The sequence below is a fragment of the Saccopteryx leptura genome, chromosome 2 (genome assembly GCF_036850995.1).
Source record: "Saccopteryx leptura isolate mSacLep1 chromosome 2, mSacLep1_pri_phased_curated, whole genome shotgun sequence".
In the NCBI taxonomy this organism is placed as follows: Eukaryota; Metazoa; Chordata; class Mammalia; order Chiroptera; family Emballonuridae; genus Saccopteryx; species Saccopteryx leptura.
The window spans coordinates 171,311,624-171,335,181 of NC_089504.1; the positions used below are offsets into that span (position 1 = coordinate 171,311,624).

General features: G+C 38.9%; 1 protein-coding gene across 11 annotated transcripts in view; it reads left to right on the top strand.

The window, feature by feature from the left end:
- Positions 1-23,558, top strand: part of FRY (FRY microtubule binding protein) — a 569,880-nt gene that overhangs the window by 330,859 nt on the left and 215,463 nt on the right. For all 11 annotated transcript variants that reach the window (XM_066369318.1, XM_066369317.1, XM_066369307.1 and 8 more), the window contains 3 exons: positions 7,618-7,786; positions 10,337-10,429; positions 10,529-10,627. In XM_066369318.1, coding sequence (XP_066225415.1) covers positions 7,618-7,786; positions 10,337-10,429; positions 10,529-10,627 — 361 coding nt within the window. The remainder of the gene's footprint in view (positions 1-7,617; positions 7,787-10,336; positions 10,430-10,528; positions 10,628-23,558) is intronic.

Genomic DNA, 23,558 nt, shown 5'->3' on the forward strand with positions numbered 1-23,558 from the left:
TTTGGGAATATTATATGTTTCAAGGAATTTGTTCATTTCATCTAGGATGCCTAGTTTTTTGGCATACAGTTCTTTATAGTATTTTTTTTACAATATTTTGTATTTCTGTTGTGTCAGTTGTTATTTCTCCACTCTCATTTCTAATTTTATTTATTTGAGTCCTCTCCCTTGTTTTTTCTTGGTGAGTCTAGTTAAAGGTTCATCGATCTTGTTTACCATTTCAAAGAACAAGCTCCTGGTTTTACTTATCCTGTGTATTGTTTCTTTAGCCTCTATTTTATTTATTTTTGCTCTGATCTTTATTATTTCCTTTCTTCTACTACATTTGGGCTTTACTTGCTGTTCTTTTCCTAGTTCTTTTAGATGCAGGGTTAAGTTGTTTATTTGATTTTTCTAACTTCTGAAAGTATGCCTGTAGTGCTATGAACTTTCCTCTCAGGACTGCTTTTGCTGTGTCCCATAAATTTTGAGTTGTTGTATGCTCATTATCTTTCGTTTCTTGGAATTTTTTTTTAAGATTTTTTTTTTGTACAGAGGACAGATTCAGAGAGAGGATAGACAGGGACAGACAGGCAGGACTGATGAGATGAGAAGCAGTAATCATTAGTTTTTTGTTGCGTGTTGCAACACCTTAATTGTTCATTGATTGCTTTCTCATACGTGCCTTTACCGCAGTCTTTCAGCAGACTGAGTAACCCCTTGCTTGAGCCAGTGACCTTGGGCTCAAGCTGGTGATCTTTTTGCTCAAACCAAATGAGCCCTTGCTCAATCTGGCAACCTTGGTGTCTTGAACCTTGGTTTTCTGCATCCCAGTCTGACACTCTATCCACTGCGCCAGCGCCTGGTCAGGCCATTTCTAGGAATTTTTTTATTTCTTCTTTGATCTCATTGTTAATCCATTCATTATTTAACAACCTGCTATTTAGTTTCCATGTGTTTGAGAATTTTTGAGTTTTTCTGTTGTGGTTGATTTCTAGTTTCATTGCATTGTGATTAGAGAAAATATTTGATATGATTTCAGTCTTCTTAAATTTTTTGAGACCACTCTTGTGCCCTAACATGTGGTCTATTCTAGAGAATGTACCATGAGCGCTTGAAAAGAATGTATATTCTGCTGCTTTAGGGTGAAAGGTTCTGAAGATATCTATTAAATTGAGTTGATCTTGTGTGTCCTTTAAGTCTGTTGTTTCTTTGTTAATTTTCTTTCTTGAGAATCTGTCTAGTGATGTTAGTGGGCTATTGAAATCCCCTACTATTATACAATAGTATTGCTGTTGATCTCGCCCTTTATATCTATCAAAGTCTGCTTTATATATTTAGGTGCTCCTATATTAGGTGTGTAAATATTTATAATGGTTATATCTTCCTGTTGGATTTCTCACTTTATCATTATGTAGTGACCTCCTTTGTTTTAAAGTCCATTTTGTCTGATATAAGTATTGCTATCCCAGTTTTTTTTTCATTTCCATTTGCATGAAATATTTTTTTCCATCCTTTTACCTTCATTCTATGCATCTTTTGTTTTAAGGTGTGTCTGTTGTAGACAGCATATGTATAGGTCCTGTTTTCTTATCCACACAGCTACCCTATGTCTTTTGATCACATCATTTAATGTATTTACATTTAAGTTATTATTGATATGTAATTGTTTACTGCCATTTCATTCTTTAAAGCTGTATTCCTCTTTTGCTATATTCTTTTCTCACTTTGATCTGTTTATAACAGGCCCCTTAATATTTCCTGCAGCATTGGTTTGGTTTTAAATAATTCCTTGAGGGGTTTTTTTTTGTCTGAGAAGCTTCTTATTTCTCCTTCAATTTTAAATGATAGCCTTGCTGGATAAAGTTGTCTCGGTTATAGGTTTTTGTTCTGCATTACTCTGAATATTTCTTGCCATTCCTTTCTGGCCTCAAGTGTTTCTGTTGAGAAGTCAGATGTCATCCCTATGTGAGCTCCTTTGTAGGTGATAGCCTTTTGTTCTCTAGCATCTTTTTATTTTTTCTCTTTTATCACTTAGCTCTGGTATTTTAATTATGGTGTGTCTTGGTGTAGGTTTTCTTTTTAATGGAGTTCTCTGTGCTTCTTGAACTTGTGAGAGTTTCTTCTGTATGAATTTAGGGAAGTTTTCAGCTATGATATGATTGAACAAAGTCTGTATCCCTTGTTCTTTCTTTTCTTCTTCAGGAACCTCTATCATTTGGATGTTATTTCTCTTCATATTGTCACAGAGCTCTCTTAGAGTTTCCTCAGACTTTTTGAGTCTCTTTTCTTTTTTCTGCTCTGCTTCCATGCCTCTGTTCAACTTGTCCTCCAACTTGCTGATTCAATCCTCAGCTCTATCCATCCTGTTTTTAATTCATTCCATTGTTGTCTTCATTTCTGATATTGTGTTTGTCATCTCCGACTGATTCCTTTTTAATATTTCAGTATCCTTTTTATACTTGCTATTTCTTTAAATAGGTGTTCATAATGACCATTCATTGTTGTTCTAAGATCTCTAAGCATCCTAACAATCATTATTTTAATCTCTGCATCCGGAAGTTTGGTTATTTCCATATCACTCAGTTCATTTCATAGAGGTTTCTCTTGCGGTTTCATTTGGATTGCACTTCTCTGTCTTCTCATTATGTCTGTGTGTTTGGGTGTATTGTTTGTAGAGCTGGTTGAGTCTAGGCTTGGTGTTGTCTGCCTCCACTTTTCAGCTGTGTTATTTTTAGGTCTCTTGGGTTGGCATCAGCTGTTATTTGTAATCCTCATGTCATATTTGGTTTTTCTAGTAGAGTCACTTTGAAATCTTGTTTGTTTTCTTCTCAGTTTTCTTAACAGGTTGTAGTCTTGTTTACTGATCTGAGGAGGAGGCTTATTTGAAACTGTATCCAGGAATGCTGTGGGTGTAACCTGACACTCTGAAGGCCTGATCTTCCAGTTACTCTCTCCGGGGTTGGGGTTTTTTCTCAACTTCAGTATGTGGAGGTGTATCTTGGATCTCCATGGAGTCCTGAGTTACTCCCCTTCTCCCCACTTCTTGTTTTCAGCTGTGTCTTGTTGCACCAATTGGAGCTGGAGAGATATCTTGAGATGGGTACCCAGAACCACTTTAGTCTTGTATTGTGTGGAAGGATTAACCCCACTCCCTGCTATGGCCACCTCCAGCACTGCATGAGTCAGCTTCTCAGGTCTTCCCATGCATTCCTCTGCCCCTCACTGTCTGTCTCTCTCCCCCCCCCCCCTTTCCTTTTGTAAGATAATGCAGCCCTTTCAATACACCTCATTTCCAGGTCCCCAGGCAAGTGGCTGTGAGCGATATTTTCTTCTCTTCTCTTCTCCTTGGAGTGAGATCCCTTCTGGGCTCTCAGCCTCACACCCCCTTCATTCTTGTAAGCAGGGGAGACTCATCGCTCCTCACTGCTCCCTACCAAGCTCGGTGTGGCTTTCTTTGCTCCTTGGTTTTTGAGAGCTGTTCCTGTAGTCCAGAGTTGTTTTTTCACTACTATTTTTTATCTTACCAGTGATAATGTGCTTAATTCTTGTCTTTAAGGGAAAACATTTTTGATATGAAGTTATATTAACCTAGAGGGTTTACTTTTTCAAAATCAAGTAAGTTAAAATTATATATTTTAAAATCAGGGGTGTTTTTTGGTTATAATCTGGTATATCTTAAATACTGATGATTGCTTTTAAGATTCATAGTTTTCAGCCTGACCAGGCGGTCGTGCAATGGATAGATTGTTGAACTGGGATGCAGAGGACCCAGGTTCGAGACCTTGAGGTCACCAGCTTGGGTGCGGGCTCATCTGGTTTGAGCAGAGTTGACCAGCTTGAGCCCAAGATCGCTGGCTCGAGAAAGGGGTTACTCAGTCTGCTAAAGGGCCGCAGTCAAGGCACATATGAGAAGGCAATCAATGAACAACTAAGGTGTCACAACGAAAAACTAATGATTGATGCTTTTCTTCTCTCTCCATTTCTGCCTGTCTGTCCCTGTCTATCTCTCTCACTGACATTCTGTCTCTGTAAAAAAGAAATGTATAGACTTCAAAACTGCTTTCTCCTTATGTGATATAATCTTAATGTATACATTCCTACTCCCATTGCTATAATATGTACTATTTATTGTATTTTAAAACATGAATTATTTTTATATAAATTTCATAACACAACGAAGCCTGAGCAATCATTTAGCTAATGTATTTACTAAAATCAATACCAATCACTAAAGTAAGTCACAGTCATTGAAAAGAAATGTAGTTGCCCTACAATTTTTTTAAGGGAAAATAAATTTTAGTACAAATAGATTTTTGGTTATTTTTATGCTAAAATAACATGCTTAGGTCATTTGGAATTTTTAAAGTAAAAGATAGCCATATTTATTTTTAAATGAGAAATAAATAGACTTGTAACCACTAGCTTGTGAGAACATTGAAATAGTGAGTTTTACAAATAACTGCCTTCTCCTGCCTCTCCTTGTTTTAGTATTGTGTTGTCTTGAAAACAATATAACTGTAACCTGTAAGATTAATTTTTCTTTTTATACCTTCACATTTCAGAATTAAAGCCATAGTGTTTGTTTGTTTGTTTGTTTGTTTTAGTGCTTGGACATAACTGTAATTGAAACATGATTTTTAGTTTGGAATTATTAATATTTATAATATTGATTGGAAGTCACTTCAATTGCTTTTGCACGCCGTGTCTCCTCCCTGCCCTCTCCCCGTCTCTGTCTGCAGTCCTCTGCTCACCCTGGGCACCTCAGGTCCCCTCTGCTTATCCAGCTGCAAAGAGCCTTTTCTCCAATGCCTTCTAGCTTCTATAAGTATATCATCAGCCACATAAAAAACAATGGGAAATATGTGCCAGTCATCTGGCCTGGGGCATTTAACCTCCCTGAAGGATCAGAGAGATCCAGGCAAAGTTCCAGACACCTGCTAACACACCTCTTTAATTATTATTATTATTATTATTATTATTATTATTATTTACATGGCTCAATAGCTCCAATGAACTGTACCCTATTCTAGTGAGCAGAGGCTACATTCATAGCTGTCACTTCATGACTGTCATTGACTATGAAGCTGGATTCAGTAGAAATTCCTGGAATTTACATCAGGAAGACCTGGGTTTGAGTCTGTTCTTTGTCACTTTGGTCTTCCAGATCTGTTTCTTGATTTGTAAACTGGAAACGCATTCTTGGCCTGACTCAGTGGATTGCTGTGAAGATAAAAATGTAAAAGAGTAGCCCGTGCATCAAACGTGCACCATCTTACAAACATAGTACGTGATTGTCGTTCCTGATTCACAGCAGTGCCACAGAGACTTGGGCAGTGAGAATCGCCTTTAGAGCTTGTTAATCAGAATTACTGGACTCCCCCACAGCACACACAGAGTTTCTTGTTTAGGAGGTTTGTGGTGGGCCAGAGGATGTGTGTTTCTTGTCAGTTCCCAGGTGATGCTGATCTGGAACCCACACTTTGAGACGTACTAGTCATACTCCAGCATGAAGGTTAACAGTATGGATGCTAGAGCCAGACACTTTGCATAAAATTCTAGCTCTGCCTCTTAAGAGCTATGTGACATTGTCACATTACAAAATCTCTGCCACAGTTTCCTCTTCTGTAAAAAGAGCACAATAGTAGTATCCTACTGCAGTGGTTGTGAGAGTTAAATGAGCTACTCCGTGTGAAGTTCACTGAACTCTGCCTGGCATACTGTAAACTCTGTCTCCTTGCTGCCATAATCATCATCATCATCATCATCATCATCATCATAGATTTCTTTGCTAGAAGAAGTAGAAAAGACTGCTGACATTGAAGTTTGGAATTTATATTTTTTGCTCCATTGTCTTCTTAAAACAATTTTTTTTAATTGTGAAATTTATGTAGCAAACCTAAAGGAAAAAGTCCATACATGGTTTAGAAAAAGACAAACAATTTTAACTGGTTGTTACCAAATGTATACCATGTCACCTCTTCTACCTAAGCCAAGAACCAGAAAATTGCCACCTTTCACAAAGCCCTTTATACTTAACTCATCAGTGAATAACAGCCTTTTCACTGCCTTTTAGTGAAACAGTATCTGTATGTTACCCTTCTTGTTCTAAAATTTCTACTTTTGGCCATCAAGAGTTGCTGTTCCATACTTCTGGGGTTCTACTGGTTGGCCTTTAACTTCTATCATCAGAATGCCTTGTTCCTAACTGACCCATTTAACTTATGGGCCCCTCAGGTTGATGCTCTCAGGAAACCAAATACAGTAAGTCTTGAATGCTTTCCTTGGGTTTTCTTTTTTTACCTATGTGGGTGAACCGGCTCTCTTGGAAATGGTCTGGGTAACTTTTGTGTATATATTCTTCACCTCTTCACCTTTAAGTACTCCAAAGATCTGCTACCACTTTGCATCCTCTAATTAAGATCTATTCTTTTTACTAAACCCAGATGATAATGTTGTAGTTGATATTATTAATTATTAATATTATTTCACTTTCAAGCAGCACAAATGCCTTTAAGTTCCTTAGGGCTGGCTCTTTTTAGTTGCAAATTCCTATATGTGTAGTAGAGAGCTCACTCATCTTCCAGAGCTGATTTAAATTTTCCCATAAGGAGGTGTTCCTTTCACCTAAAAATATTTTATTCAATAATCATGACCTAAAACTATATAAGGAACAACATAAAACATTGGTACGTAAAGACACACGCACCTACATGTTCATCGCAGCATTAGTCACATTGGCCAAGACATGGAAATAACTAATGTGTCCCTCAATAGAGGATTGGATAAAGAAGATGTGGTACATATATCCAATGGAATATTACTCAGCCATAAGAAATGATGACATATTATCATTTATGACAACATGGATGGACCTTGAGAACATTATGCTGAGTGGAATAAGTAAATCAGAAAAAACTAAGAACTATATGATTTCACACACAGGTAGCATATAAAACTGAGACTCATGGACATAGATAAAAGTGAAGTGGTTATGGGGGGTGCAATGAGGGGGAAGAGGGTAGGGAGAATGGTGTAAAGGGGGACAAATATAGGTGATAGAAAATGATTTGACTTTGGGAGATGGGTATACAACATAATCAGTTTCAATGTTGTAGAAATGTTTAGCTAAAACCTATGTACTCTTATTGATTAATGTCACCCTATTGAATTTAATTTTCTAATAAAAAAAACAATAAAATTTTGAAAGTGGATGTAGGAATGTTCCTAGGCACTATTCCCTGTCACTGTCAGAACTCGCTGGTCTGGCTTGCCATTGCTTCTATGTTCACCTCCAGATGCTTCAGGCCCTTGAAGTCTGAAAGTGTGCTGGAAACTGCTAAGCCTGAGGGATGCAGCTCCATTACAGAGCAATACTATTTTGATAGAATCTGTATAACTCTGGATGCTATCCCTAGCCTGAAGGAGATGTTGAACATCTTACAGAATAAGAGAAGAAAGGAGAAGATGGGACTCTACCCAGTCCCCACTATCAAATCCTTTCAAAATGGCAGCCACTGTACTTGGATTCAAAGGACTCACCCATCCCTGTACCCTGTCACCCCGAGATGCTGGAGGCATCCATTACAGTCACTTTTCTACCTGTTATTTGATAAATCATTCATGTTCTTTTCTTAGATTCCATGCTGTGAAGAAGAAATTTATGGCAGAGCTCAAAGAATTACGGCACAAGGAGCAGAGCCCATATGTTGTTCAGAGCATCATCAGCCTGATAATGGGGATGAAATTCTTTCGAATTAAGATGTATCCGGTGGAGGACTTCGAGGCCTCCCTTCAGTTTATGCAGGTAATACCTTGGGCAGGAGGACCAAGGGGCTATCAGCTTGAATGACTTCCTTCCTCAGAGTAACTCACTGGGAGTCTGAAAGCCCCATTGCTTGTCAAGGTGGAAAAAAGTTCTGCTTTTTCCTTAATAATTCAGAAAGGGCTTTGTAACCAAATAATAGAGTTGCAGACAAATAATTTCTTTTTTAAACTTTATAGCATCTTTGGAGCAGGGTGTCCAGTGAAATGTCTTAATTATTAACTTTTCTCTCTCTTTTTCTCTTTTTTTTTACCCATTGACTACATATTGTTCTGTAAATAAAGTATAGTTGATTTTTTAATTTTTAGAGCTGATTCCTTTAGTTGGCTGTGCTAAAATTCATGGGCATCAGAACAAATAATGAAGAGACTTTTATTCATACTATCAGAAACAGTGCATTTAAAAAAATTAACCATATTATACAGGTTTAGGTATCGACTACACAGTCTTTATTATTATGTGCTAACAAAGGAATTGTTGCTAGGGAAGATTCCACAGACTATGCAGCTCTATTAGAGTTTACAAAACTTGAGTATCTGAAGGGATGTGTTGATGCTACTGTGAATCAGACTTAGTGAAGATCTCATGAGAGCTAAGATACAGGAGTTAAGAATATAGGTTATTCCCCTTTATACCCACTAGGACAGCTAAAATCAGACAGTGTTGGCGAGAGAATGTAGAGAAATGAGAACCCTCATACGCTGCTGGTGGGATTGCAAAATGGCACAGTAGCTCTGGAAGACAGTTTGGCAGCTCCTCACTTGGCGAAATCTAGAATTACTGTATGACCCAGCAATTCTGTTTCTAGGTGTACACCCAAGACAAGTGAGAATGCATGTTCACACAAAAACATGAATTGGAATGTTCATAGCAGTATCATTCATAGTTGCAATAAAAGTAAAGACAACTCGAATGTTCATCCACTGATGAATAAATAAACAAAGTGCAGTCTCTCCATACAGCATTATTTGGCCAGAAGAAGCAGTGAAATACTGATAGTGCTCTAGTATGGATGCATCTTTAATATAACATACTGAGTGAAAGCAGCCAGCATATGTACAAAAGGAGCTGCATGGGTGCTTTTATTTCTATAAACTATCCATAGACACAGAGCATGGTTGTGTGGGCCTAAGGAAGGAGTGTGGGGAGGAGGCTGGGGATGAAGGGTAAAGAGGGTGAAGCTGCTTTTGAGGATAATGAAAAGGCTCTAAATTTGTGGTGATAGTTCTACAACAGCAACTTCATAGAAAGCCATTGAATTGTGCACTTAAATGGTGAGTTGCATGGTATGTTAACTATATCTCAAAAAAAGCTGTTTAAAATAAAAACAGAACCTAGGCTGTGTATCAGACTTCTTGGGTTTGAATTCAAGATTCAGCATTCACCAGCTCTGTGACCTTGAGCAGTCAGATTTAACACCCTCTGCCCTCAGCCTCACTTACCTTATTTGCAATGTAGTGGTACTGACACTGAGCTTAGAAGGTGGTTCTAAGAATTCCCAGTAATTGCTATTATTATTTTTATTTCATGTACTTGAATGATGATTTGAGAGACTTTATATACATATGAAAAATAATGTAGGGAAAGGGTCACAATACTAAAACCATAAAGCTCCATTCTTTGGTCATTGGCTTTCCATGGTGCCGTGCCTGTCTTGGGCTGGGGTGTAAGTGTGACATTGATAGACTGGGGACTTTTGTAACTTGTTGGTAATAGTTTCAATGTTGACTGACAGTAAGTGGTAATAGCTAATACACATACTAACATGTCATCCCAAATGCGTGTAACCTTCAACTCTTCTCTGAATACAATATCTTGGCAGTAAGTTACTGCCAAGGCCAAGAAGGAGAGAGAGCTGATAGAATTCTGGACAGGACAACTCCTATTAGACGATCCTTGGGCAACCAAAATCATCATTTCATGGATGATAGTCCATAGGCAAAGACATCCTTGCTTGAGGAACTATTGCAAAGATTTCCTCATCTAAGGTGGAGAAGGGGCCCTCTGGACTTGCTTGTGAAACTGTTGAATAATAAACACACTTAAAATTTAAGGTTAGCAATTAAACAGCTCTGTGCCCAGGGCTGCCAGTGTCTAAGATAAATATAATGCCTTCTTCCTCTCTCCCCATGTTTACCATCTGTGTTCTGGGTTAGTTCAGGGCTCCGGGCTCCGCACAGCTAGGTGGTCAATAGAAATTAGTTGGAAATGAATTACCAATTGAATCTACAAGAAAGTCAGCAGATGAGTGTCTACTTGCTCATTGCAGATGCTTTGCCCTTTCAACTTAGCAATTTGAGATGGAAGTTGGAGGGGAGAAAGCAAGCCAACCTTGGAAAATGTCATTGGGGCCATTGGGAATTTTAATATAATGCTGAATGCATGGTTTGTTTGTTTTTAATAGATTATGGTATTTGCAGTGTTAGTGTGTATGGGTGGAATTAAGATTGATTTGCTTAAGTTTGTGTCAATACATTTTCTGTGCACATCTCAGTCTATGGGGTCATCCTTCACTCTTTTTCTCCTCCTCAGGAATGTGCACACTATTTCCTGGAGGTCAAAGACAAAGACATCAAGCATGCCCTGGCAGGGCTTTTTGTTGAAGTTCTTGTCCCCGTTGCTGCTGTGAGTTGCTACTTTTTCATTTTTAAGAACTTCTTTAAATTGAATTAGAGAATCAGCAAGTTCATTCATATGATATTAACATGTATCTCTCTGTTTCAGGCTGTTAAAAATGAAGTCAATGTTCCCTGCCTTAGAAACTTTGTTGAAAGTCTGTATGATACCACTCTGGAACTTTCTTCTCGAAAGAAGCATTCTTTGGTTAGTAACTATGAGAAGAATTCCAGGGCTGGAAACTCTTTGAGGGTTGCAAGCATTCCACTGATAGGAGAATAACCTGCAGCTCCCTCAAAGAAAGGGAGCATTTCCAACCTCGAAGTTTGCACTTAATGTTGAGCAGGATTAAATCATGGTCATGTAGGAGAATTATTCCGTGTCACCTTGGATGACCCTTCTGGACCTAAGGATTGTGCTGTTTATTTTTGAAATGGGTTTAACTAATTTTTGTTTTAATTTTTAAGTGATTCTTTTTCTTTTTCAATATGAAGGCTAAAGTTTATAGTAACAGTTTCTTCTCTCAGTCCTCGAGAGTCTTCCCTGGCTAATTCCTCTTCCGATATTCAGACCATAATGTGTCCACGTGAGAGGGGAAGTTGGGATGCAGGTAATTGCCCATGGGGAATATTCTCCGAATACTGAGAAAACCAGTTTTGGGAAAGCTTTTGTAGTAAGAACAGCATAGAAAATTCTTTTCAGTTCCTACAGCCTCTTGTCCTCAGTAGTAAGTGAAGCTCTGGTTTACAAACTGGCGAGCACTATGCCAACTGTCGTTGTGAAAGTGTGAGGGGAGCAGCTCGCTCAGGCCTCTGGTTACTGGTGTGGCTGAGGCTGGTCCTCAGAGTGAACATTGCCACCATAATTTAGGCAGGTGCTCAGAGTTGCTTTGCTGGTAGTGGTGACAAATTTGCTTATTTGCCTACATTCTGTGGTCATTGTGACTGATTGCCTGGTTGTGTGGTTTTGTTGTTGTTTTTGTTTTAGATTACTGGCCTGAATTAGAGTTGCACTCAATAGTAGCAGTCGTTCAAAATAGTTATACAATTTAGTTGATTTAAAAAAATAATAATAAGGCTTCCAGTCAAGGTGGCAGCTTAGGTAAACACAGCTTAGGTACTCTCATCTTCCTACAACCACATCAAAATTACAATTAATCTACAGACAACTATCATTAACCCTCTGAGTAGTACAAACGTTCATGTACACCCTTATACCTCCTGACTATCCAGAGTAAGATAGATTTATTTTAAAAATGTGTAAGGCAACATTAAAATTAGGCAAATGTATGTTCTTCTTGTTTCCATAAATTGGTTATCAAACAAACATGATTTTAAGTTAATAAAACGAACTGGAACTAATTTTACTTTTTGAAAAAAAACAACTCACTCCTGGGGGGTCAGGGAGCATGAAAAAAAACTCACTACTCAAAGGGTTAAGAACTGCCTGAAATTTAGCTAAACAGAAGTTCTGCAACTAGGGATATAAAGAAGTCACATCAAGACAGGTTGGAGGGGCAGAGACACTAAACAGGTTGGTCCCATCCCCACATGTGGCAGTTTAAAACCAGGAGAGCTGTCTCTACTCTGGAGGTCCCCTCTCTGAGGAGTGAGGGGTCTCAGCACCACAGCAGGCTCCCAGCTCAGGGTTCCAATGCCAGGAAGAGAAGACCCCATTACTTCTGTCTGTAACAACCATCAGGCGTTGTGGCTGAGGGAGAGGGAGAGCTGCTGGGGCCCCGGGCAGCTCCTCTTACAGGTCCAAGCATGGACTTGCATAGGCGACTCCCTCTGAGCTCCAGCACTAGGGCAGCAGCTCAAATGGCACCAGGAATATATGGGGAAGAACTGACCTGTCTGGCATTAGAGCAAGAGCTAGGGGGCAGCTTTCTGCCAGACAGAACTACTGGCAGAGGCCATTGTTTCTTTTCTAAGCTGTTTCCTCCCAAGCCAGCTGGCAGGCACCATATTTGAGTATCTATCAAATGGGCTTACATTGGTCACGCTGATTCCCTGAGACCCTGCCCCATTCAATTTTCAGGGCCAGCCAAACTGCTTCCAGTGGCTTTCCCATATGAATGACATGGCCTGTCTTGGCTCATGCTTCAGACTTTTCCTACAGCCTCACAGGCAAGCAGCAGACTAGGTATGCCCCATTCCTCTCTCTAAGTGGCTCGAGGACCAGCACTAGCGGCAGCTGGTCTTGGTTCTCACCTTGGTCTCTCCTGGGCACCTCCAAACCCAGCACAAGTAGCAGCCCTCTGCAGATCAATTTGTAGCTCATGCCAGGTGGCCCTGGTCTGACCTTGGCCTGCACCTCCAGGGAGGCCCCAGAGCCAGCCCACTTGGTAGACAGCTTTGGACCACATTGAAACAGCACCCACTCATCTCTACAGGTGACACAAGGGGCAGAATCAGCAGGTACCAGAGCCCCAGTGAAGTAAGTCCTGTCCTGTGGGGTGAGTCCCTGCCCAGTGATCCTCAATGCTGGTCACAGTCAGTCCTTGTAGTCAATAGGCCTGGAGATAATTCCCTCCCATTGATGTGCCAACAGCAAATGGCTCCACTACCACAGGATGGCGCACACACCTCACTCGGGGTTGGGAGAATACCTGGAGTGCCCAGCTCAGGTGAACTGGGAGGCTGTGTCCCTGGACTCTGCAGGACACCTACTACATTAGGCCACTTGGGTACCAAACCTGGGAGGCCTAACAGCTTTACCTAATACATAGAAACAATTATAGAGAGGCAGCCAAAATGAGGAGACAAAGAAACATGTCCCAAGTGAAAGAATAGAACAAAACTCCCAAAAAAGAACTAAACAATATGGAGACAAGCAATCTATTAGATGTAGAGTTCAAAACACTGATTATAAGAATGTTCAGTGAAATTAGGGGAAGAGTAGATGAACTTAGAATTTCAGTGGCATAAAAAATGACATGGAAATCATAAAAATGGAAGCAGTCAGAAATGAGGAACACATTAACTGAAATGAAGACTAATTTATAGGACATCAACAGTGGAGTAGATACAGCCAAGAATCAAAACCACAATTTGGAACATAAGGAAGCAAAAACACCCAATCAGAACAGCAAAAAGAAAAAAAAATCGAAAAAAAAATGAAGACTGTGTAAGGCAAGGGTCCCCAAACTATGGCCTGCGGGCCACATGCAGCCCCGAGGCCATTTACCCGGCCCCGCCGCACTTCCGGAAGGGGCACCTCTTTCATTGGTGGTCAGTGAGAGGAGCATAGTTCCCATTGAAATACTGGTCAGTTTGTTGATTTAAATTTACTTGTTCTTTATTTTAAATATTGTATTTGTTCCCGTTTTGTTTTTTTACTTTAAAATCAGATATGTGCAGTGTGCATAGGGATTTGTTCATAGTTTTTTTTATAGTCCGGCCCTCCAACGGTCTGAGGGACAGTGAACTGGCCCCCTGTGTAAAAAGTTTGGGGACCCCTGGTGTAAGGAGTACCTGGGACAACTTCAAGCATACCATAATTCACATCCATGAGGGTGCCAGAAGGGGAAGAGAGAGAACAAGAAATTGAAAATCCTTTTGAGAAAACTTCCCTAACCTGGTGAAGGAAAAAGGCTACAAGTCCAGGAAGCTCAGAGAATCCCAAACAAGATGAACCCAAAGGATCAATACCAAGATGCATCATAATTAAAAGGCAAAGGGTTAAGTACAGAGAGAATCTTAAAAGCAGCAAGAGAAAGCAGTTACCTACCAGAAAATTTCCATAACATTGTCAGCTAATTTCTCAGTAGAAACATTTCAGGCCAGAGGATTGGCAAGAAATATTCAAAGTGATGAAAAGCAACAACCTACAACCAAGACTTCTCTACTCAGGAAAGCTTTCATTTATTTATTTTTATTTATTGAATATATTGGGGTAACATTCATTAATAAAATTATATGTTTCTGGTGTACAATTCTATAACATAGCATCTGAATATTGTGTGTTTACCACCCAAAGTCACCTTCCATCATCATTTATCCCCCCTTTACCATTTTCTACCTCTTCCCACCCCCTTCTCTCCGATAATCCCCACACTGTTGTCTGTGTCTATGGGTTTTTGTTTTTTGCTTAATCCCTTCACCTTTTTCACCCAACCCCATAACCCGCCTCCCATCTGACAGCTGTCAGTCTGCTCTCTGTATCATGAGTCTGTTTCATTTTCTTTGGTGGTTTACTTTGTTAGATTAGATTCCACATATGAGTGAAATTATATGGTACTTCCTAGTTGTGAAACCATAAAACTTTTAGAATAAAACATAGGCAGTAAAATCTCAGGCATTTCCCATAGCAATATTTTTTGATATACCTCTTTGGGCAAGGGAAACAAAAGAGAAAAATAAACAAATGGGACTACATCAAACTAAAAAGATTTTGTACAGCAAAGGAAACTGTCAACAAAATGAAAAGACAACCCACTGAATGGGAGAAAATATTCACTAATAATATATCTGATAAGAGGTTAACATGCAAAAATTTTTAAAAATTCATAAAACTCAACACTGAAAAAAAAGAATCGAATTAAAAGATGAGCAAAGGACCTGAATAGACACTTCTCCAAAGAACACATGCAGATGGCCAATAGGCATATGAAAAGGTGCTCAACATCACTAATCAGAGAAATGTATACTAAAACTACAATGAGATAACCACCTCACACCTGTCAGAATGGCTATTATCAATAAATCAACAAGTGTTGGCAAGGATGTGAAGAAAAGGGAACCCTCCTGCACTGTTGGTGGGAATATAGATCAGTGTAGCCTTATGACCCAGTGATTCCACTTTCGAGAACATATCCAAAGAAACCAAAAACACTAATTCAAAAGAATATATGCGCCCTTATGTTCATTGTAGCATTATTTACCATAATCAAGATTTGGGCCTGACCTGTGGTGGGGCAGTGGATAAAACATCGACGTGGGATGCTGAGGTTGCCACTTTGAAGCCCCAGCTTGCCCGGTCAAAGCACATATGGGAGGCAACTCGGCCAGTTGATGCTTCCTACTCCCCCTTTACTCTCTCTCCTTTCTCTGTAAGTCAACAAAATATTTTTTTTAAATTTATTAAAATTAAAGATTTGGAAGCAGTGCAACTCTATCAGTGGATGAGTAGATAAAAAAGCTGTGGTACATTTACACGATCAAATACTACTCAGCTATAAAAAGAAGGAAATCTTACCCTTTGCAACAGTGTGGCTGGACCTGGAGAGTGTTATGTTAAGTGAGATAAGCCAGTCAGAGAAAGCCAAAGCTATCATTTAGAGCAGTGGTACCCAACCCCCGAGCCGCGGACCAGTACCAGTTCATGGGCCATTTGGTACCAGTCCACAGAGAAGGAATAAATAACATTATTTCTGTTTTATTTATCTTTAAGTCTGAACAATGTTTTAAAAATGACCAGATTCCCTCTCTTACATCTGTCTAAGACGGACTCTTGACGATTGTCTCGGTCACGTGATACATTTATCCGTCCCACCCTAAAGGCCGGTCCGTGAAAATATTTTCTGAAATTAAACCGGTCAGTGGCTCAAAAAAGGTTGGGGACCACTGGCTTAGAGTTGAGGGACACATAAAGAGCTTTCCAGACAAGAAAAAGCTAAAGGAGGTCATCACCACCAAACCACTATTACATGAAAAGTTAAAGGATCTCTTTAAAGAACTTTTTTTTTAATTTTTTATTTTTATTTTTTTAAATAATTTTATTTTTAATGGGGTGACATCAATAAATCAGGATACATATATTCAAAGATAACAACTCCAGGTTATCTTGTCATTCACTTATGTTGCATACCCATCACCCAAAGTCAGATTGTCCTCCATCACCTTCTATCTAGTTTTCTTTGTGCCCCTCCCCCTTTCCCTCTCCCTCTCCCCCCTCCCCCTGTAACCACCACACTCTTATCAATGTCTGTTAGTCTCACTTTTATGTCCCACCTACGTATGGAATAATGCAGTTCCTGGTTTTTTCTAATTTACTTATTTCACTTCGTATAATGTTATCAAGATCCCATCATTTTGTTGTAAATGATCCGATGTCATCATTTCTTAAGGCTGAGTAGTATTCCATAGTGTATATGTGCCACATCTTCTTTATCCAGTCATCTATTGACGGGCTTTTTGGTTGTTTCCATGTCCTGGCCACTCTGAACAATGCTACAATGAACATGGGGCTGCATGTGTCTTTACGTATCAATGTTTCTGAGTTTTTGGGGTATATACCCAGTAGAGGGATTGCTGGGTCATAAGGTAGTTCTATTTTCAGTTTTTTGAGGAACCACCATACTTTCTTCCATAATGGTTGTACTACTTTACATTCCCACCAACAGTGTATGAGGGTTCCTTTTTCTCCACAGCCTCTCCAATATTTGTTATTACCTGTCTTGTTAATAATAGCTAATCTAACAGGTGTGAGGTGGTATCTCATTGCAGTTTTGATTTGCATTTCTCTAATAACTAACAAAGATGGGCATCTTTTCATATATCTGTTGGCCATTTGTATTTCTTCCTGGGAGAAGTGTCTGTTCATGTCCTCTTCCCATTTTTTTATTGGATTGTTTGTTTCTTTGTTGTTGAGTTTTATTAGTTCTTTGTATATTTTGGATATTAGGCCCTTATCTGAGCTGTTGTTTGAAAATATCATTTCCCATTTAGTTGGCTGTCTGTTTATTTTGTTATCAGTTTCTCTTGCTGAGCAAAAACTTCTTAGTCTGATGTAGTCCCATTCATTAATTTTTGCCTTCACTTCTCTTGCCTTTGGAGTCAAATTCATAAAATGCTCTTTAAAACCCAGGTCCATGAGTTTAGTAGCTATGTCTTCTTCTATGCAATTAATTGTTTCAGGTCTTATGTTTAGATCTTTGATCCATTTTGAGTTAATTTTAGTACAGGGGGACAGACTGTAGTCCAGTTTTATTCTTTTGCATGTGGCTTTCCAGTTTTCCCAGCACCATTTATTGAAGAGGCTTTCTTTTCTCCATTGTGTGTTCTTGACCCCTTTATCAAAAATTATTTGACTATATATATATATGTGGTTTTATTTCTGGGTTTTCTATTCTTTTCCATTGGTCTGAGTGTCTATTTTTCTGCCAATACCATGCTGTTTTGATTGTCGTGGCCCTATAATATAGTTTGAAGTCAGGTATTGTAATGCCCCCAGCTTCATTCTTTTTCTTTAGGATTGCTTTGGCTATTCGGGTTTTTTATAATTCCATATAAATCTCATGATATTTTGTATATTGCTTTGGGTAATATGGCCATCTTGATTATATTTATTCTTCCTAACCAAGAACAAGGTATATTCTTCCATCTCATTATATCTTTTTCGATTTCCCTTAACAGTGGTTTATAGTTTTCATTATATAAGTCCTTTACATTCTTTGTTATGTTTATTCCTAAGTATTTTATTTTTTTTTTGTTGCAATCGTGAAGGGGATTGTTCTTTTGAGTTCATTCTCAATTGTTTCATTGTTGGCATATAGAAAGGCTATTGACTTCTGTACGTTAATTTTGTATCCTGCGACCTTACTGTATTGGCTTATTGTTTCTAGTAGTCTTTTTGTGGATTCTTTGGGGTTTTCGATGTATAGGATCATATCATCTGCAAAAAGTGATACCTTTACTTCTTCTTTTCCGATATGGATGCCTTTTATTTCTTTGTCTTGTCTGATTGCTCTGGCTAGAACCTCTAGTACCACATTAAATAAGAGTGGAGAGAGTGGACAACCCTGTCTTGTTCCTGATTTAAGGGGGAAAGCCTTCAGTTTAGTGCCATTTAATATGATGTTAGCTGATGGTTTATCATATATGGCCTTTATCATGTTGAGATATTTTGCTTCTATGCCCATTTTGTTGAGAGTCTTAAACATAAAATTGTGTTGTATTTTATCGAAAGCCTTTTCTGCGTCTATTGATAAGATCATGTGGTTTTTGCTCTTTGTTTTGTTGATATGGTGTATTACGTTAACCGTTTTACATATGTTGAACCATCCTTGAGATTCTGGGATGAATCCCACTTGATCATGATGTATTATCTTTTTAATATGTTGTTGTATTCGATTTGCTAGTATTTTTTTTAGTATTTTAGCATCTGTATTCATTAGAGAAATTGGTCTGTAGTTTTCTTTTTTTGTACAGTCCTTGCCTGGTTTTGGTATGAGGGTTATGTTGGCCTCATAAAATGTGTTTGGAAGTATTGCTTCTTCTTCAATTTTTTGGAAGACTTTGAGTAGAATAGAAACCAAGTCTTCTTTGAATGTTTGATAAAATTTGCTGGTATAGCCATCAGGGCCTGGACTTTTATTTTTGGGGAGGTTTTTAATGGTTTTTTCTATTTCTTCTCTACTAATAGGTCTGTTTAGGCTTTCTGCTTCTTCTTGACTCAGTCTAGGAAGGTTGTATTGTTCTAGGAATTTATCCATTTCTTCTAGGTTGTTGAATTTAGTGGCATAAAGTTTTTCATAGTATTCTACAATAATTCTTTGTATATCTATGGTATCTGTGGTGATTTCTCCTCTTTCATTTTGGATTTTGTTTATATGAGTTCTTTCTCTTTTTTCCTTGGTAAGTCTTGCCAAGGGTTTGTCAGTTTTGTTGATCTTTTCAAAGAACCAGCTCCTTGTTCTATTAATTTTTTCTATAGTTTTTCTGTTCTCTATTTCATTTATTTCTGCTCTGATTTTTATTATCTCCTTTCTTCGGCTGGTTTTGGGTTGTCTTTGTTCTTCTTTTTCTAGTTCCTTAAGGTGTGAAGTTAAGTGGTTCACTTGGGCTCTCTCTTGTTTGCTCATATATACCTGAAGTGATATGAACTTCCCTCTTATCACTGCTTTTGCTGCATCCCATAGATTCTGATATGTTGTATTGTCATTTTCATTAGTCTGTATATATCTTTTGATCTCTGTACTTATTTCTTCTTTGACCCATTCATTTTTAAAAAGTATGTTGTTTAGTTTCCACATTTTTGTGGGATTTTTTTCCTCTTTTTTGCAGTTGAATTCTAGTTTCAAGGCTTTATGATCAGAAAATATGCTTGGTACAACTTCGATTTTTCTGAATTTGCTGATGTTGTTTTTGTGGCCCAACCTGTGGTCAGTTCTTGAGAATGATCCATGTACAGTGGAGAAAAATGTATACTCAGTCACTTTGCGATGAAATGTCCTGTACTTGTCTGTCATATCCAGGTGCTCTAGTGTTTTGTTTAAGGCCACTATATCTTTGTTGATTCTCTGTTTGGATGATCAATCTAGAGCCGTCAGCGGTGTATTGAGGTCTCCAGTATGATTGTATTTTTGTTAGTTTTTGTTCTAAGGTCAATAAGTAGCTGTCTTATATATTTTGGTGCTCCTTGGTTTGGTGCATATATATTAAGAATTGTTATGTCTTCTTGATTCAGTGTCCCCTTAGCCATTGTGAAATGGCTATTTTTGTCTCTGAGTACTTTTGTTGTCTTGTAGTCAGCATTATCAGATATGAGTATTGCTACGCCTGCATTTTTTTGGATTTTATTTGCTTGGAGTATTGTTTTCCAGCCTTTCACTTTGAAATTGTTTTTATCCTTGTTACTTAGATGAGTTTCTTGTATGCAGCATACAGTTGGATTTTCTTTTTTAATCCATTCTGCTACTCTGTGCCTTTTTATTGGTGAGTTTAATCCGTTTACATTTATTGTAATTATTGACACTTGTGAGTTCCCTATTGCCATTTTATAGATTGCTTTCTGTTAGTTTTGTGTCTTGTTTGATCCTTCTCTTTCGTTTTTCTATCTTTTGTTTTTATTTGGTTGTATTCCATACATCTTTCCTCTGTTGCTATCTTTTTTATCTCATGTGCTTCTGTGGTGGTTTTTTCAATGGTGGTTACCTTTGAGTAATGAAAAGGGTCCCTACCCTGTTCATTGTAGCGAACTATTTTGTGAGTACTTTTGCACTCCATCGTCCTTTGCTACTGTTAATCTCCATCCTCTCCCCCCCTTTCTTTTTGTTGTTTTCACAGTTTAAATTTGGTTTTATTGTGTTCTTCTTGGAGCTTTTACTTGTGGCTTTTTTTTTTTTTGTTCTTTGTATCTGATTGGAGAACCCCCTTTAGGAATTCCTAGAGTTAGGGGTTTTTTGATGATAAATTCCCTCATCTTTTCTGTATCTGTGAATGTTTTTATTTCTCCTTCATATTTGAAGGATAGCTTTGATGGGTATAGTATTTGTGGCTTGAAGTTCCTCTCTTTCAGGACTTTAAATATTGGGGTCCACTCTCTTCTAGCTTGTAGAGTTTCTGCTGAGAAATCTGATGATAATCTAATGGGCCTTCCTTTATATGTTGTATTCTTCTTTTCCCTGGCTGCTTTGAGAATTTTTTCTTTGCCATTTGTTTGTGCCAATTTCATTATGATATGCCTTGGAGTAGGTTTGTTGGGGTTAAGAAAACTCGGAGTTCTGTTTGCTTCTTGAATTTGAGGCTTTAGTTCTTTCCACAGGCTTGGGAATTTCTCATCTATTATTTGTTTGAGTATGTTCTCCATTCCATTTTCTCTCTCTTCTCCCTCTGATATACCAATTATTCTTATGTTATTCTTTTTGATGGAGTCAGATAATTCTTGTAGGGCTATCTCATTTTTTTTAATTTTTGAGTCTCTTTTTTCTTCTCTCTGTTGTGCCTCAAGTTGCTTGTCTTCTATTTCACTAACCCTCTCTTCTATCTGACCTGTTCTATTAGCTAAGCTTGTTACCTCTTTTTTCAGCTCGTGAATTGAGTTTTTCATCTCTGTTTGATTTGTTTTTATAGTTTCAGTTTCCTTGGAAATATATTCTTTGTGTTCATTGAGTTGTTTTCTGAGCTCCCTAAAGTGCTTTTCTGTGTTTTTTTGTATATTTCTGAGGATTTTTAGGATTTCTATCTTAAATTCTCTGTCATTTAGCTCCAAGGTTTCCAATATATTAAATTTTTTCTCCATAGATTTTTCCTCATCTAGCTATGTTACCTCTCTTTCTTTTGTATCCATGATATTCTATTTTCTCTTCCTTAATGGCATCTGAGGGTGGTTTTGTTGATAGTATTAATGAGATTTAATTAAGAATAAAAAGTTAAAAAAATAAAAAATCAAAGAGTTGTTTTTTTAAAAAAAATTAATAATGAAATAAAGAAAAATAAAATAAAAATTTTTTTTAAAAAAAGGAAATTATTCCCCCCCCCTTTTTTTCTCTCCTCTCTTCTACCCTCTTTCTTGAGAAAATCTTGTGGTGAACTGTGAATTATATTGTACTAAATAGAACAAACAATGCCTGTAATGGAGGGCCTGAATTGGGGAAAAGTAATAAAGGGGCAAAAAAAATAAAAAAAAAGAAAGTTTAAAAAAAAAAAGGCTTATGGACCCACAAAAAGCAAATAAGAAAAAAGTGGGTCAAGAATAAAATGATTTGCTTTTAAGTGTTGGTTGACTAAGAGTTATGATGAGAGGAATAAGAGGGAAACAGGAAAATGGGGGGACAAATTAAAAAATTACTATTGTATTTAGTGGAACAAGAACTAGATAAAGTGGAGAGCCAGGGATGGGAGCACTGCTGTTCTGTTAAAAAAGGTGAAGTAAAAACCCCCCAAAATGCCACAAACATAAGTTTGAGTCCCAGATAAGATATCGTTCGTTATTGAGGTTTGAATGAGAGGAGACGTAAAGGAGAAAGGAAGAAACTAATATAGAGGGAGAAAAGAAAGAGAGAAAAAAGAGGGAACCACCAAAAGAAGAAAAAAGAAAAAAGAGGATAGAGAGAGAGAGTTAAGGGTTTTGGAGTGCAACCCTCATAGAGAGAAAGGAAGAGGAAAGAAAAGATAATGGGAGATGTAACATTTATGGGTAGTGTAGTTCAAGGAGAGGAGAGAGTAAGACCGGCAGAGAGTTAAATGACCAAATTGGAGGAGGAATAAAAAATATCAAGATTGAAGATAAGAGAAACAAACGAACAAATATAATAAAATGGGATAGGCTATAAGGTCTGTGTATTATTCTTGATTTTGAGAAGTTACCTTCTTGCTTTTTCTTTTCTCTCCCTCTTCCTGGTCGGTGACTCTGTACCTCGGGTTCTGCCCCTTTGGCACGCTCAGGTAGAGGTTTGCAGTTGATAAGTCTCTATGGCGATGTCGTGTATTGTGCTTCAGTCTCGTTGGCAGTGGAGGCTCATTAGCATTTATAGGCTGCGCCAGTGAGAGAGTCCGTGTTCCTGGAGCCTTTCTCCTAGTCTTTCCTTCCTCAATTAGTAGCCTGATAATCCAGCTATGGGGTTGCTGCTGCCTCTGCCTGGATAGTAAGAGGCTCAAAGAGCTGGCAACTCCCCACTCTATTCCCACTCAGCACAGGGCTCTGGGTAAGGCTCAGTCAGTCAGAGCTGCTAGCATAATCAGGCAGGGCTTCCGCCCACTCAAAGACCTCTGGCTCTGCCACTCTGTGGGATAACACGGGCGCGCACTGCCGAGGCACTTGGAGGAATCTCTCGCCCACTATCTGTGCGCGCAGATCAGGATATCAGGCCAGCAGTCTCACACTCTGAGTGAAACCCCCACCCGCACAGAAAAGTGCCAGTGTTGGAATTGGCTCTCGCTCTGTCCCCAGGTGCGGCTTTTTCAAGGCGCTGGGGTGGCCCGAGATTCCACTTTTTGGCCCACACAAAGGCCCCTGACTTTGCCTCTCTGTGGGATAACACAGGCGGGGACTGCCAAGGCACTCGGAGGAATCTCTCGCTCACTCTCTGTGCGCGCAGACCAGGATATCAGGCCGGCCGCCTCACCCTCTGAGTGAAACCCCCACCTGCACGGAAATGTTCCGGCGTTGGAATTGGCTATTGCTCCGTACCCGTGCGCGGCTTGCCCAGGGCGTGGGGCGGCCCGGAGATTCCGCTTTCGGCCCACACAGAGGCCTCTGACTCTGCCTCTCTGTGGGACAACATGGGCGCACACTCTCAGGGCTTTGGAAGGAATCTCTTGCCCACTATCTGCGCATGCCAACCAGGAGATCGGGGAAAATGGCTGCCCCGCTTGTCTTTCTTTGTCTGGGTTTGGCGTGAGTGTTAGCTTGTATTGCCCGGGTTGCCACAGGAACAGTTTTTCCTTGGCCTGGATCTCTGTGCCACAGCCTG